The sequence below is a fragment of the Malus sylvestris genome, chromosome 15 (assembly GCF_916048215.2).
Source record: "Malus sylvestris chromosome 15, drMalSylv7.2, whole genome shotgun sequence".
Taxonomy (NCBI): Eukaryota; Viridiplantae; Streptophyta; class Magnoliopsida; order Rosales; family Rosaceae; genus Malus; species Malus sylvestris.
In genome coordinates this window covers 32,760,623-32,775,080 of record NC_062274.1, presented here as the reverse complement: position 1 = coordinate 32,775,080, position 14,458 = coordinate 32,760,623, and the positions used below count along the sequence as shown (strand labels likewise).

General features: G+C 37.7%; 1 protein-coding gene across 1 annotated transcript; it reads right to left on the bottom strand.

Moving 5' to 3' along the window:
• Positions 1 to 2,299: 2,299 nt before the first annotated feature.
• LOC126603137 (probable LRR receptor-like serine/threonine-protein kinase At5g10290) lies at positions 2,300 to 9,163 on the bottom strand. The gene is made up of 12 exons (XM_050269879.1): positions 8,859 to 9,163; positions 7,990 to 8,138; positions 7,454 to 7,586; positions 7,245 to 7,316; positions 6,197 to 6,340; positions 6,023 to 6,094; positions 5,772 to 5,837; positions 5,537 to 5,607; positions 5,301 to 5,444; positions 3,575 to 4,311; positions 2,844 to 3,159; positions 2,300 to 2,651 (listed from the first exon to the last, which is right to left on the bottom strand). Exons 2-11 carry the CDS (start codon positions 8,069 to 8,071, stop codon positions 2,845 to 2,847), a joined length of 1,836 nt encoding a protein of 611 aa, XP_050125836.1. The 5' UTR covers positions 8,072 to 8,138; positions 8,859 to 9,163; the 3' UTR covers positions 2,300 to 2,651; position 2,844.
• Between the last annotated feature and the right edge of the window lie 5,295 nt (positions 9,164 to 14,458).

Below are 14,458 nucleotides of genomic sequence, written 5' to 3'. Positions count from 1 at the left end.
AAAAAGCTGATGACTCACTACCCTTTAGATGCTTTTAGGCAAGAGCAAAGCTACAAAAGTCAGGCTAATTGGTCTATAAAATGAAGAAGAGACCCCAGAGACAAGGACACTCAACCAATCAAACAAACAAATATACAAACTCTGCTCTCAAGCCAGATTTGCATCCAAAAGTTATAATCAGCCAAGATCTCAGATCTTTTTAGCAACAAGCTATCTTTTGTTTAGATCTCCTTAGAAAGCCTATCTTTCTCTAGTTTAAAAGCTCTGCTACCTCCCTCAGTGGCGTAGTATCGATTCCCTCGTGTAAACCTGTTTACCATCCATCCCTTTCCAGCATACAAACCTCTGTAAACTCATAGAGAAGTGACTGCAAGAGGTTCAACCTTGACAGACAAGATGAAATCTGGCCCGACTTCCTTGTGTTTGTACTTACATTTGTAGATATATTACTTAATGCATTCTTTAGTATGTGTTCAAGTTATTTCCATCAGTTTTCCTACTTCGAGAACGCAATTTGTATTTGGATCTGGTTAGTTTAATGGATATGTCATTGTTAAAACGAACCAAGAACCAAGTGAATGGCTTAAAAAGCTTTGAACTCCCTTCATACGAACATACAAGACTATGAACTAAAAGTCCTTGGTCACAAGGCAAGAAAAAGAACTTAATGTGGACATAACCCATCCACGACAATCCTTTGATAACAAGAAGTCCGAATAACTTGGGGCGCAAGTAATCAACTAAAACACAATTGTTCTACATTTGTTATACTGAGATAGTGGTGGCACGCATAGCACTTAATTATTTTTTATTGCAAGCCTCAAGGCCTACACCTAAGGCCCCACAAAAGCACCTTTCAGAAATAACTCTGTCCTCTTCTTGTAGCACATCGACAAGCAAGAGCTCGACTATACATCCAAAGTGTCAATCCCTTGGAGAGCTGTGCTGAGGTGCCGAGAACCCTTCCTTACAGAAATCTTTGCAACCAAGGGAGAACGGCGACTTGGAGCTGTCAACTCCACCCCATTTACTAACAGAAGATGAAGACGGCAGAGAAGAGGAAGAAGTTGAGAAGAAAGAAGAAGATAATCATGAGAAAAGCAAACCGACCTGCAAAATTTAACGAATTTGTAATTGATACTATATGTTTATAGTTAGGCCAGGTTTAGGTGTGTGATTTTTACCTTAAAAGTTTTCGATATTATTAGAAGTGAAAGCCCTCAATATAAGTCATATTTAATTTCGTCAATTTTCTGATGCTATATTCTTGTATTCTTCAACATAAGTTGCCATCTTACCAATCATGATTTTTTTTCGCAGTTTATATATGAGTGACATGCACTTTGGCAGCGTAAACAGAATCATAGCAAATGTGGTCGGTTTGAAATTAAGACTACGATAACCTAGGTTAATCGAGTGGGTCAACAAAAGAGAAGGAAACCGAAACTTTTTAGACATAAAATGTCGATTGAACCTTCGGAAATGGCAGGCGTGGATCACGCATAACTATGGATCATGAAACCGACGCCAAATATTCGAGCCGATCGAGCAAAGTTCTGGCATTGACACTGATGAAAAAAAAAACATGGAAGATGTCATACTAGTTGTCAATCGTATAACAGATGAATGCAAAATATGCGGATGATGGGAAAAGGCTGTTGCTTCTGTGAGGACGTGATTATAATGTTTCACCCAAAATCAAGAAGGAAATGTCTTCAGATTAGGTATCATAAAAGCTGAGGATAATTTTAAACAATCTCACCCAACTAAATGTTGTTGTAACGTGCCAACAACGAGGAACTTCATCTATTTTTTCTTCCAGATGACCCTTCGACAAAGGTCAAGTTCAATTCACACACAACATTTGAGACTAGAAAAATAGACGAAATTTTGTTGCAAGTGACACCTTGCAATAAAATTCTAAATGTGGTTTTACATTGACACAATTTTTTTGCAAGTGAAAAAATTATAACAAGGCATGTAGTTCTGGTGTCATTGATCTAACTTTCCCATAAATTATAATTTATTTTTCCTTCTGGAATCCCATAACTTATAAAAGAGAATATGGAGTAAAATGGTCCAATAAATTGAGTCAAGATTGCTGGTTTCAAGCATTGGTCCTTTTTTATTTATTTTTATTTTTTGCAAAATTCAAGCATTGGTGGAGCCACGTGAAGGCCATGGTCGAGGCAGGCCTATCCTGGAATTATTCCTCAGAAAAAAAAACAATATATAGAAATTCTCTACTCCTTTTTATCATAAACAACTTGTGTATTGGTACATTTGGGCAAGATTATAATTGCATATTAACCAAACTTTATATTTCTTCGATTAAATTGTAGTAATGAGATAGAGCGAGAGTGGTTGAGGTCACAGATTTAACAATTTAAACTCTCTGTACATGAAACCTGTGAACCGCTTTGCACAAAGGGGTTGGTACCACATATCAACATCATTCAACCAGACTTCCGAGAGTAAAGACGTCTGTACCCGTATAAAATCTCAAACGCTAGTCAAATGAATGAGAAGAAAGAGATGATGGTAGAAGAACCACATGTGAAGGAAAAATTGGAACCATGAGCAACACTTCCTTTCATGCAACCTCAAACTTCTCATGGTTGCACAAGACCTTCGTTGTTGAAGTTGAGCATCTGCATTATTGCAAGACGTTTTGCAAAGTCGTCTGATTAGACATCAATTTCAAATTAAACATGTATTTACAGATCTTAAGCTGAGTTTGATCTCTTAAATACAGATATGCTTCATTGAGGGTTTAACCGAGCTAAACTACCAAATTACATGCTGACAGAGTAAGAGGAAATGAGTATATAATTTCTGATTACCTCAACGTCCACCGGATAATTCAATAGCATCCTGATTATAAACAGAATCTTCTCCCCAGTCAAATCTCCTTTGTAGTCTTTCATACTCTTGCCTGCGAGTAACTTCTACATTCTGCCATTCTTCCCAGCGCTCAGCCAGACCCTCCCCTTCGAGCATCCGTACCACCTCCGACATTAATGGGCGGTCTTCAGGGGATCCTTGAGTACAAAGAAGTGCAACTTTGATCATCATTTCTACCTCTTGGATGTTGAAACTATCATTCAAATTGCTGTCTACAATAGCATCCAGTCTCTTTTCCCTTTCCAGCTTTTTGACCTTCAGGAGCAGATAAGCAGAGAAGGTTAGCACAGTGAGTCCAAACTCAGGCAAAAATCTGCACTCAGTGAAAGAAAAAAAAGCCACATTTTCTTCCTTAAGCGTGATATCATTTCATGTTGAGCATAAGTTATGAACAAAATTCCATACCCTAGCTTCATAGAATTGGAAACAGTCTTTGACCCTACAACTTCATATCATCTGTGAGCATGCTAAGCTCCCAATGCCAATGAAACAATTATTACGAGTAAAAATTTAAAAACATGCCACTTCCTTGAGTTATCTTAACATGCGCAAAAATAAATTTATCTTCCATGGTCAAGGAACAAAACAAGTTTATATAAATACAGGAGTTCGGGAGAGGGGGAGTGGGGAAGAGAAAGAACGACCCAAATACAGAAAGAGTTTATCTTACATGGTCAAGCAACAAAACATCATCTTCTTCTTCCAAGCGTGAAAAATCAATTGCCCGTTGTCCTGTTACAAGTTCCAAAAGCATAATCCCATAGCCAAACACATCTGTCCTTTCTGATGACTTCCCAGTGGACAAATATTCAGGAGCTATGTGACCCATTGTGCCACGAACTTGAGTTGTCACATTAGTCTTTCTAACATCCACCAACTTTGCCAAGCCAAAGTCACCAACAACTGCTTCAAAATCTTCATCAAGTAATACATTAGCAGCCTTAACATCTCGATGAATAATCTTAGGGTTACAATGTTCATGTAGGTACTCTAGCCCACGGGCTGTGCCTAATGCCACCTGCTTTCTTGTAGGCCAATCTAAAACAGGCTCACCAGGTTTAATCTCTCGTAACCGATAGGCAACACTTAAATTCTGCATAAAGGGATACACTAGAAGGCGTTCTGTTGGAGTCGTGCAAAATCCAATCAGTTTTAATAGATTCCTGTGAACAGCTACACTTATCATTTCAACTTCACGCTGGAAGGCTGCATCCCCCCCAGGACTTTCACAATCAGTGAGACGCTTAACAGCAACTTTTGTGTTATCAGATAGCACTCCTTTATAGACTTTTCCAAAACCTCCCTGTCCTAGAACATTTTTCTCACTGAAGTTGTCTGTTGCTAGCTGCAATTCCCTCCACAAAAATCTTTTTAACTGGCCAAATGCAATCCTTCGGTCAACTTCACCTGGTGGTTTTCAATTAAAAAAAAACCCCAAATGAGCTCAATTATGCATGGCAGGGCTCACCCAGGCCCTATAGACCGAAATTGGTGACAATAAAAAGTGCATTGACAACAAAATCTAAAATACACAGCTTTAGATGACGTGTGCCATACCCTGTCATGAGTACCTTACGGATCCAATCAATTTGTTCACAGATACTTCAGGTTTTTTTTTTCTTGCATCATTGAGTGACTTGTGCAGTCAAATGGAGAAAACACAATCTGTCTTGTAATGATTAACGTTTCATGATTTGATTTATATCAAAATCAAGTTTTCATCACATTCCCATATTAATGATTTCCACTTAAAAATTTGTTTAACTTATTCAGGGGTCCCTTTTGCATCCATTATTTCGATAATTTACAGCGTGTACAACTTTCAGACTAGCAGTTGATCTAGCATTTTTTATCTGTTTCCTTAAATCATGTTACAATGATGATGATTCCCTAATGCTTGTGGGACACCCAGTGACACAAAGGGCCCAAACGTCACTGCCTATTAGAGCATTTCTAATGGTAACGGCAAGGGCCAGAGGTCAAATCTAGCCTCCCAACCAAAATGTCACTATTCATAAAGTCTAGCCCTCCAAATTTGTTTTAGAGAACTCAAAATTTTTAACATTGACTGGCCAATAAACAATATTTTCTTTTATGAAACTACAAGATGTTGGTCACCCCCACCGCTCTCAACCTTACATAAGTGCAATGACATGACATACCATGAATATGTAAATATTTATCCTAAAGAGGAACCCCTTATGTAACTTCAGTCAGCGATAGACCAATTCAATAATAATCCGAATTTGGTTGACAGAAAGGAAATCTCACTGAGCCATTATAAGATTATGGTTGAATCACTTTAGCATGATTGGTCAAAGCTAAAATCAAGGTCCCATTGATTGGTCAGATAATGGAGTTGTTAATCAGTTCTACAACTAGAAAGCAATGCGTACCTGCAACATCCACAAAAACTTCACGCTTGGAGCCTTTGTGTCTACGCTTGCAGGTGAAGTACAGTAAACCTCCAAGTAATAATAAAATGATAAGCCCCCCAACAACTCCAACTATGATTCCAAGCTTCGGCTTACTTTTAGCGCCTGTCAAGAGTGGGGAAACCCAATCGTGTAAGCTTATAAAAAGAGAGGGTAAATAGAACGGTTCAATTTTAGATGTTGTTTGACCCATTAACCTGAACCAGCAGTATCAGGTGCACAATGGTGAGGGAGATTCACACCACAGTCTAGGTGGTTTCCTGTAAAACTGAAACAAGCAACACGGGTCAACTCAAGATTCATGCTGAAAAACATATTCTGAATATGTGGATGCGTAGAGAGAGAGAGAGAGAGAGAGAGAGAGAGAGAGAGAGAGAGAGAGAGAGAGAGAGAGAGAGAGAGAGGGAATGGCATGCAGTCTTGTGTTCATACTTGTATTTTGGGACACTAAACAACTGCTCAGGTATTTTTCCAGTGAGAGCATTGGAGACAAGCTGACTGCAAACAAAGTTTTAAGTATGCCATCAAATACTGAAGAAATGAGCCCCAAGTATACAACTTTTACACGGATAATGTTCAGAATTTTAAAAGCTGGAGAGCCAAATTAATTCGTCTAGTATAAAGAATGGACAAATCTTGATTTCTCATATCACATGTGCATTGTACAAGAAAAGATAACGTACAGACTAATCAAGTTTGAAAGACTTGAAAGTGACTCTGGGATAGTACCACTCAGATTATTGTTATTCAAAGTCCTGTTTACATCGTCAAGAATGCACTGTCAGATAAAAGTAAGGATAATGCAGAGTCATTAGATATTAGTGAAAACATTAAACAATGTGGACAAAACAACTTACAAGAATTGAAGACTTTTCAGATTGCCAAGTGAGGCTGGTATTTCACCAGTTAAATTATTGTTTTCTAAATTCAAGGTGGACAAACTTGTCAGATTTCCAAACTCTTTTGGTATTTCGCCAGTTATGCCATTTCCTTGTAATGAACTGCAAGATGAATGCACCTTATACATATTAGAATCGTGGGCATATGAAATTCGCATTGCCTTTCTGTTTGTCCTGCCTGTTACATCTTATGGTAATCAATAGAAATCCAAAAACAAAATAAAAAACAATATCACTTGTTTTCTTCATAAGAATATTCGTGTACCACAATTCAGCAAAGCACGTTGTTAGGATGAGAGCCACCACTTCTTTTATATTCTAACAGTTCTTCCCACATGTAGGTCTCCCTCCACTATCATATCCCAACATGTGGGATTCAACTTACAAGGGAGGTTGCAATTGCAGGACTTCAAACTCATGATTTTCAATAATCTAACAATTTGCGAGGTACCTCATTTGCAAGCTTCAATTAATAAAGTTAAATGTCTTAGCAAGCGGTCAAACAGAAAATAACAAGTGTAGACACATGAAGCTAACCAAATTAGCTAGAAGTTGGAACAAGGTTTGTTTAATCCTGAATTAATCCGTAAAATGCTTAAGTGAGTTGAATTTGCAATCACAGAAAAGTTGACATTGTCATACTCTACAAACAAGTCTAACCGTACTATCTTAACAATTCCTTACTCGTAAAGCATGGGATTTGGAGTCTAAGCTAAAAACAAATAAATTGACTTCAATAACTCAACTACACAACCCAGGACGCTGTCAATGCATCGGAATGATGCATGACATTATTCTTCAGTTACCCTAAATTGCGTTTTCCACATTCTTAGAAGAAAATATTATAGTTGATCACAAAATATAATACATCAGATATCTTACAAGTCAATATCAAACAACAGATACTGAGAATCCAGTATCTGTGGTGACAATGCTAGTTTCAGAAATGACTCCAGACAATCGAGTGCATAGAAATTATGATAAACAGAACTAGTATTCTCCTTACAGTGTTTGAAGATTTTTCAGGGCTCCTAATTTAGGAGACAAGATGCCAGAAAATCCAATATTTGACAATATTCTGCAAAATGAAAAAGACCAACCTAAGCATAGACAGGTAAAAAGAAAAAAAAAACATTAATCTAGGCAATGAGGAATTTCGTATTGTGAAGTGATCTGTTGACAACAAAACATCACAATAACCAAAGGATGTCTTACACAGAAATGACATTATAGTTAGGGTCGCAATTCACATTGGACCAAGTGCATGGATTGACTTGGTTCGGGTTCCAGTCCTTGAGCTGATTGGGTGAACTATTCAAAGAAGTCCTTAATGAAAACAGTGCATCTCCTGAAACCGAAAATGCCAATATTCATCATCTAATCGGACAAATTCACCAACAAAAATCCACTACAACGTTACATAAATACTAGAAAAGGAATAGATACAACAAGGGAAAGTAAAAGACAGTAAACATATTCTACCATACAAAAACCTAAAGACAGTCCACTAACCCCCTGGTTCAACGTTCTTTCTACAATATCCTAGAAAGAGCGAGAGAAGAGAGAAAGAAAGAGGTGCAGAGAGGACACCAATGTCTGAATAGGACATATAGCATTAAACAAAACTAGACTTCTTAGCCTTTATCTTGTTTCTTATGATATGTAACTGAAAGAATGGGAAGATTGTTGTGATTAGCATATCCCAGACGCTGTCCGAATGAATTAAATGTAGCATAACCTCAGAACCGTACCTTGTGAATCAGGCAGTACAAAAGACTGTAAGCAAGCCAACACCAAAACTGCAAGGACCAACTCCATTTTCAACAACACCATTCTTGCTAGTGATGGATGCAATGAAATGCATGGTGGTGATCAAGGAGCGCGTGAATCAATTCCATATCTGCAAAAAGGGACAAAAATCCTTCAGTGAGCTATAAATAGTAGGAACTGCAACAATAACAAATTCGAGGCAAGCCTACGTTGCCATCCTACCAAAGTATAGTTCAGTCAGGAAAATGAAACTGCGATAATAAACAACTTAATGGAAAACAATATGTGCTTAAGTTTTTTGGGAGCCATGGTCTATATTTGAGTACAAAGCCTCAATTCAATTATTTCCTGCAGCAGTCTATTTCTGAAGGAGCAAATTTTAATTATTACAATGAATTTCGTACTTCCTTTGGAAGTTTAAACTTTAAAGTGCACAATGTAAGAGATTCAATCATTCATGTTGTTGGCTCGGCTGTTCCCTTCTCAACAATCATTCATATATTGCAACCAGTAGGAGAAACATTACTACTTCCTATCACGCAAGGTAGAAACTACTCGAAAATCGAAAGAAACACAGATTCAGCTCAATCCACAAAACAATTCAAACCAATACATCAAAAATGGGGGAAATTGCTGTTCAATCTTCATTCCGGGAAAAAGTTTATTCCTTTTCTCAGGTCCCAATTAAATGTTTAAAAGTTCAAACTTTCGTCACTTCCATTCCCCACGATCCCGTCAAATTTTCCCAGCAACCAAACAAAAATGAAAAACAAGCAAAACCCACGTCTGCAAATAATAAAAATAAGAAGAAATACAGCTGAAAGGAGAACAAGGGGAAGGATAGAAGTACCTTTGAGGAGGAATCAGGAAGGCATGGCAGGGTTTCTGGAAGATTGAGTGAAGCTAACCACTCACAAGCTTCTTAGCTGTTTCCCAGTTGACTGTGCTGCTGCTGGCGGCTGGAGGCTGTGCTGCTGCTGGTGTAACAATTTGGTTCAATGCTTCTGGTGAAGCAAGAGAGAGATCCGTACCAGTTACTTTATCACCTAATTATTGAGAGACAATTGGCTGTTTATAATTGTTGAATTTGTTGAACGGAGACCAGGCTGCAGACATGACAAGTCGTCATACGAGTCTTGGCTCTTTGGAAAACAAACACTAATCATTCTATATATGGAGTTCAAGAGGTGAAAAATTTTAACGTGTTATCGATTAACAATTAAATAGGAAATAAATAAAATAGTAAACAAAGTTCCCACAACATTCTTAAAAACTTAAATGCTGTTTTGAGAAAGTAAATGAAGGATTTTGGCCAAAAATACCCCTAGATATCAAACAAAGTCGTGAGTATCGTTCCTTGCACCATTCTCTTCGAGATGACCTATTACATGCATGATTCTAACACTGACGACCACACCTGCATTCTGGAAACTTTGCCACCACTTTTACTCCTTTCAAGTTGTTCCTTGCACCATTCTTAAAAACATACTGCGCCGCTAATTGAAATTTAATGGATCGAACACCAAGTATAGATGAATGCAAAGAAATATCGATGAGATGGATAATCAATTAAGTATTTTAATTGAGCTTGGTCAAGACTAATTAATTGGTTAATTAACCATATGAAAATGTTTCGTATTGGGCTTTATATTAGTTTCGATTTTCGTGGCCCAAATGTGTTTGGTCCATAAAGATCCCATAGATTTTAAGCTGTATGACAACTAAAACCAAATAGGGAATTAGTACAAAACTAGAGACCTGGTCGGCCAACATGCAAGGGGAAGTGATGGTAGACGTACTACAAGTTTGCTCCTTTTGGTGTAAATATATTGTTTGTAAAACAAAAAAAAAAAAAAAATAAGTGTATTAGGTCTTTCACAATGCTTATTCAAAGTTATCTAGAAAAAGTATGATGAAGTCTATAAAAAGAGAATTATTTCCTCTAAACAAATCATTTAATGTATTTTCTCTTCTCTTTGATGTGCCATTTTCCAGGCTCTACCTCATAGTTATTAATAGTCCAACGATATTAGAGCTCAATCCTATGTCATCCTGTGATTTCTTAAAGTGATGTCGAGCACTCCCTTGTGTGGTATCACATAAGGAAGAAGGCGGCTTCGGCACTATCACGTATCACGGCATCGTACGCATGTATTTTGTTTGTTTACGAACGTGATCTGCAACAAAGACAAACTGGGATTCTTGGAGCGTGATCATCACAACATGAATAAAAAAACAATTCAATTGGTTTGAGAGAAGATAATATATTTGAATTTAAAACCAATTAAACTTGCCACTCATTCCAAGCTCTAAATGGTGCAATAGATTCGCTTTTCCGCAAATCTTCACTATCCATAAATCACAACCAAGTCTCAGTCAACCACTAATCCAAATTATTAAATATTTGGAAAAAGGTTCTTGAAAGTTGATTTGTATGTTTGTTATTATTACTGCTTTTGATCAAGTTTATCAAGTAGCAGTATTTTTTCTGAGTTATTTTTATTTTTATTATTGGCTGTGGCATAAATTAATATTTGTAGTTATGAGCTTTATTTTAATTTGTGAAATGGCTAATAAGTTTGAGTCAATCAAAACTGAGAGATTCAATAATGTTAATCATCGTATATGAAAGAGAAAGATTACTTATCTTCTTACTCATGAGAAAACTTTGTATATAATTCAAGATGAGACGCTCGTTTACTCGAGCTTATATAGTATGGGAAAAAGGATAATGAGATGGCTCATGCCACAATTCTGAACCATATGAAAGATGATTTGATTTCTCTTTATGAGGAGTACATGACTGTAAAGAAGATCATGGATATTCTTGAAGACAAGTACAGTCCCAATTTCAAACTTATATTCAATTACATTTTGAGAAGTACAACGAGACATATGTCTGAGAATGATACCATGGTGGACCATATTACCAAGATCAAGATTATGGCAAGAGATCTTTCTAATGTTTATCATCCTGTTTCTAATGAAATACAAGTCTCTGTACTTTTAAATAGTTTACCAAAGTCGTGGGAAAGTAGTAACTGCTTTGACAAGATTACCATAGTTTACCATGACCACATTACCTGCGATGATGACTATAGAGGAAGTTAGAACGTATCCGAGGAATGAAAATGACAAAATTAATAGAGACGACAATCTTTCGCCCTATGACCATGACATAGAGAATGTGATCCTAATCGTCTTCATAATATTTTTGGATTTCTAATATTTTTAATTTTTATTATTATTTTTTATTACTAAAATTAAATATTCCTAACATATTTCCACGTGGCATTATCTGAGCACACCATGTGGATAATTGAGGCGACAGTTGCAGTGGAGGGAAATACAAATTTTGGGGGAACCTTTTCCCTCCAAATCCTTCGGTCTTTGTAGAAGGCAGCAAAAAGAGGATTTTAATCTCAAGTTTTCACCTAAATCCCCCTTAATTACTGTCAACAGAATTCATTAACTCCCATCTCCCATCTCTCCTTACATCTTTAATTCCCTCTCTTTAATTTCCAACTCTCCTTACATCTGTGATGGATCAGTAACTTCATTCAATCATGGAAATACCACCCAAGTCGTCTCCTCCAACCCTATTGAATACACCAACACCAAAAACTCCTCGCGGAATCCTCTTTTATACACCAATAGTCATAACTCCTCCTCCAATCATCATTAATACTCCACCTCCCAAAACCAATCCAGTCCTATTTTATTCTCCTACTCCCACATATGTTTGTCCTACACCCAAATCCAAATCTCAAAAACCAATTATTGTGAATACACCCCTGGCAAAGAACCAAAGTCTGGCAACAAGCAGCCACACTCAGGGCCTAGAGGTGGTAGACTTCATTATAACCTTCTGTTTTCAGGTATACATCACTTAAAGCACTCTCTTTTCTTTTACAAGAGAAAACAAGTTCAGTTGGTTGGGGAAATGGAACATATTCGTCGTGAGTTAAGAACTATTGAAAAGGCAAACCAATAATTAAAAACATAGGCAACAGAGATTATTGCCTCCCTCCACCATTTGAAATACTTGAACAAACTCAACCAATAGAGAAATCCAAAGCATGCACCCCCACTAAGGAGGAAGTGGAATTGAGGAAAGGGATGTGCTATCCACACGCCCCATATTACTTCCCACACACCCCTGGATAATTTATGTCCGTTGATCTTCTATATTCATTCCGATCTAACGGTCGAAAATTAAAAAGATGTGTGAAAAGTAAAATGGGGTGTGTGGATATCACACCCCTTGAGGAAAACTTGTTGTGCACGAAGGGGTTAATTCTTTTAAGTTTTATACCATGTGCTACCCAATGATCAACCCATTCATAATGTAACCATACCCAAGGTCCTTGGATTTGATAACAATTCACTAAATTAAGTTTCCGTGCGTGGGATTTGTACATGTTTTTTGGTTCTCAACTCATTCTAGAATGCCTGTAAGAATAGATATGGTGGTGGGATAAGTACATTTCTTGGAGCACAAATGTATGTACAATGTCCTTAACATTGGGTGTGGGGGTTAGATGACAACATGTTTTTTTGGCTCTCAAATGTTCAAACAATGTGTTTAGCATTGCCTATGGGAGTGGTGATATGTTTCTGTGTATTTTTCATATTTTGTATCAATGATCCCTTTAAATATCTATTTTGTGCTTTTGGAAAGACCTAACTGACAAGAATACAACGGAGCGGACATAAATATTCATAACTGCTCATAAACCCACACAAAACCAAAACCACCCCATTAAATGTGACTATACAAACTGAATAATTCCTAGCAACCACAACACACCCTTAATGTAGTTATAAAAAAGGTTACAAATTTGGATAGAATTTTGAACCAATTGGTTGTAAACTGTATACGAACTAAATATATGATAGGAGCATATTTATGCGTCTTAGTTAGTTTGTTTCTTGGCATTTATATTGTTAGTTCGTAGTTATTTTAGTATTTTAAGCTATTTTCGTGTGTTTGTAGGTCCAAAGGGTTAATGTGGCAAAGAAGTCCATTTTGGACCATTTTGGAGTATTTTTTAGGCATGGAATGGATAGCATATGCTTGGAGCAAAAGGAATGGACGAAATTTGAAGTCTGTGCATCATCCTCTCCCTATAAATAACCATTTTAGCACACTCATTTCACCCAACACATCCACTCATTACAACCACCCAACACATTCACCTACCACTACATCCACTCATTTCACCCAACACATCCATTCACCTACCACTACATCCACTCATTTCACCCAACACATCCACTCATTACAACCACCCAACACATCCACTCATTACAAGCACCCAACACATTCACCTACCACTACATCCACCCAACACATTCACCTACCACTACAAGTAGAAATTCAAGTGTGCTTTGAAACGTACTGCATACCTCTATAAAAATCAGCACTCGACGGGATTTCAGATATCGAATAGGCGAGCTCAGAAATCGAAGAGGCCAATTCAAAAATTGAAGAGGCGCTAGCTTTCTCAAAAGCTGGGCTTGCTCAGAAACCACGGGTCAATCTTATTTTCCAGATTTGTCCGCACTTGTCACATGCAACCTCTGCACTCGACGGAGCTTAGAACTCGAAGAGGCAAGCTCATAAATCGGATAGGCATCTGCTTTTCCAGACGTGTCAGCGCCTGTCACATACACACTCAGCTTTGCGGAAATCACGGGCAGTTTGTCGAAGCGCCGATTCCAGATATCGAAGAGGCATCAGCTTTATCCAGACGTGTCAGCATCTGTCACATACACACTCAGCCTTGCGGAAATTACGGGTAATCTGTCAAAGATTTCTGGTGAAGTAGAAAACACGTGAAGTTTACTGTTCAATCATCAAACGATTGCCGACAAGAGTGAAAGAATAGTACCGGTTATTATTTCCTATAAATGTCGACCTTCACCCTCCATAGCAAAGTAGACATACATAACCTTCCGTCATCTCCGAGAATGTCTTCCCAACGAAGCCTCTCGAGTCACTCAGTGTTCCTTATTCCTTGGGGTACCTTTGCAAACAACTCATCCAAAGCAAAAGTATTTCATATCATGAAGGTTAAAAGCAAGAATATCTCATATCATGCTATCTCCCTGTCCTTCTCTTTGTCGTTGTTTTCATCTGCGGGACAAGGAGAAAGAGAGCAATCAGCCAGCACTTGGTATCAATCTTCCGATCTGGAATCGACTGCCTGGAACCCCTTCCTGATTGCTTACCTAGCCCTGCTCTCGAGTACTCATCTTCAACATCTTATGCTTCCTCTTCGTCTACCACATCTGCCTGGGGAACAGATAAGGGAAGTGAAAATGATACCTCGAAGCATGTGGAGACAATGTGCTAATTCATCCTCAGCTAGGGACAAGGAGAAAGAAAGCAAGAGATAGGCACATGGAAAGATTGAAGAAAGAAACAGACCATCACCTCTACCTCGT

Coding starts and splice junctions, on each gene's coding strand:
- LOC126603137 (XM_050269879.1), bottom strand. CDS start 8,071: ATGGTGTTGTTGAAAATGGAGTTGGTCCTTGCAGTTTTGGTGTTGGCT. Junction 6,341..7,244: donor CTGAAAAATCTTCAAACACT/GTAAGGAGAATA, acceptor TTCATCTTGCAG/TTCATTACAAGGAAATGGCA. Junction 5,838..6,022: donor CTTTCAAACTTGATTAGTCT/GTACGTTATCTT, acceptor CTTTGTTTGCAG/TCAGCTTGTCTCCAATGCTC.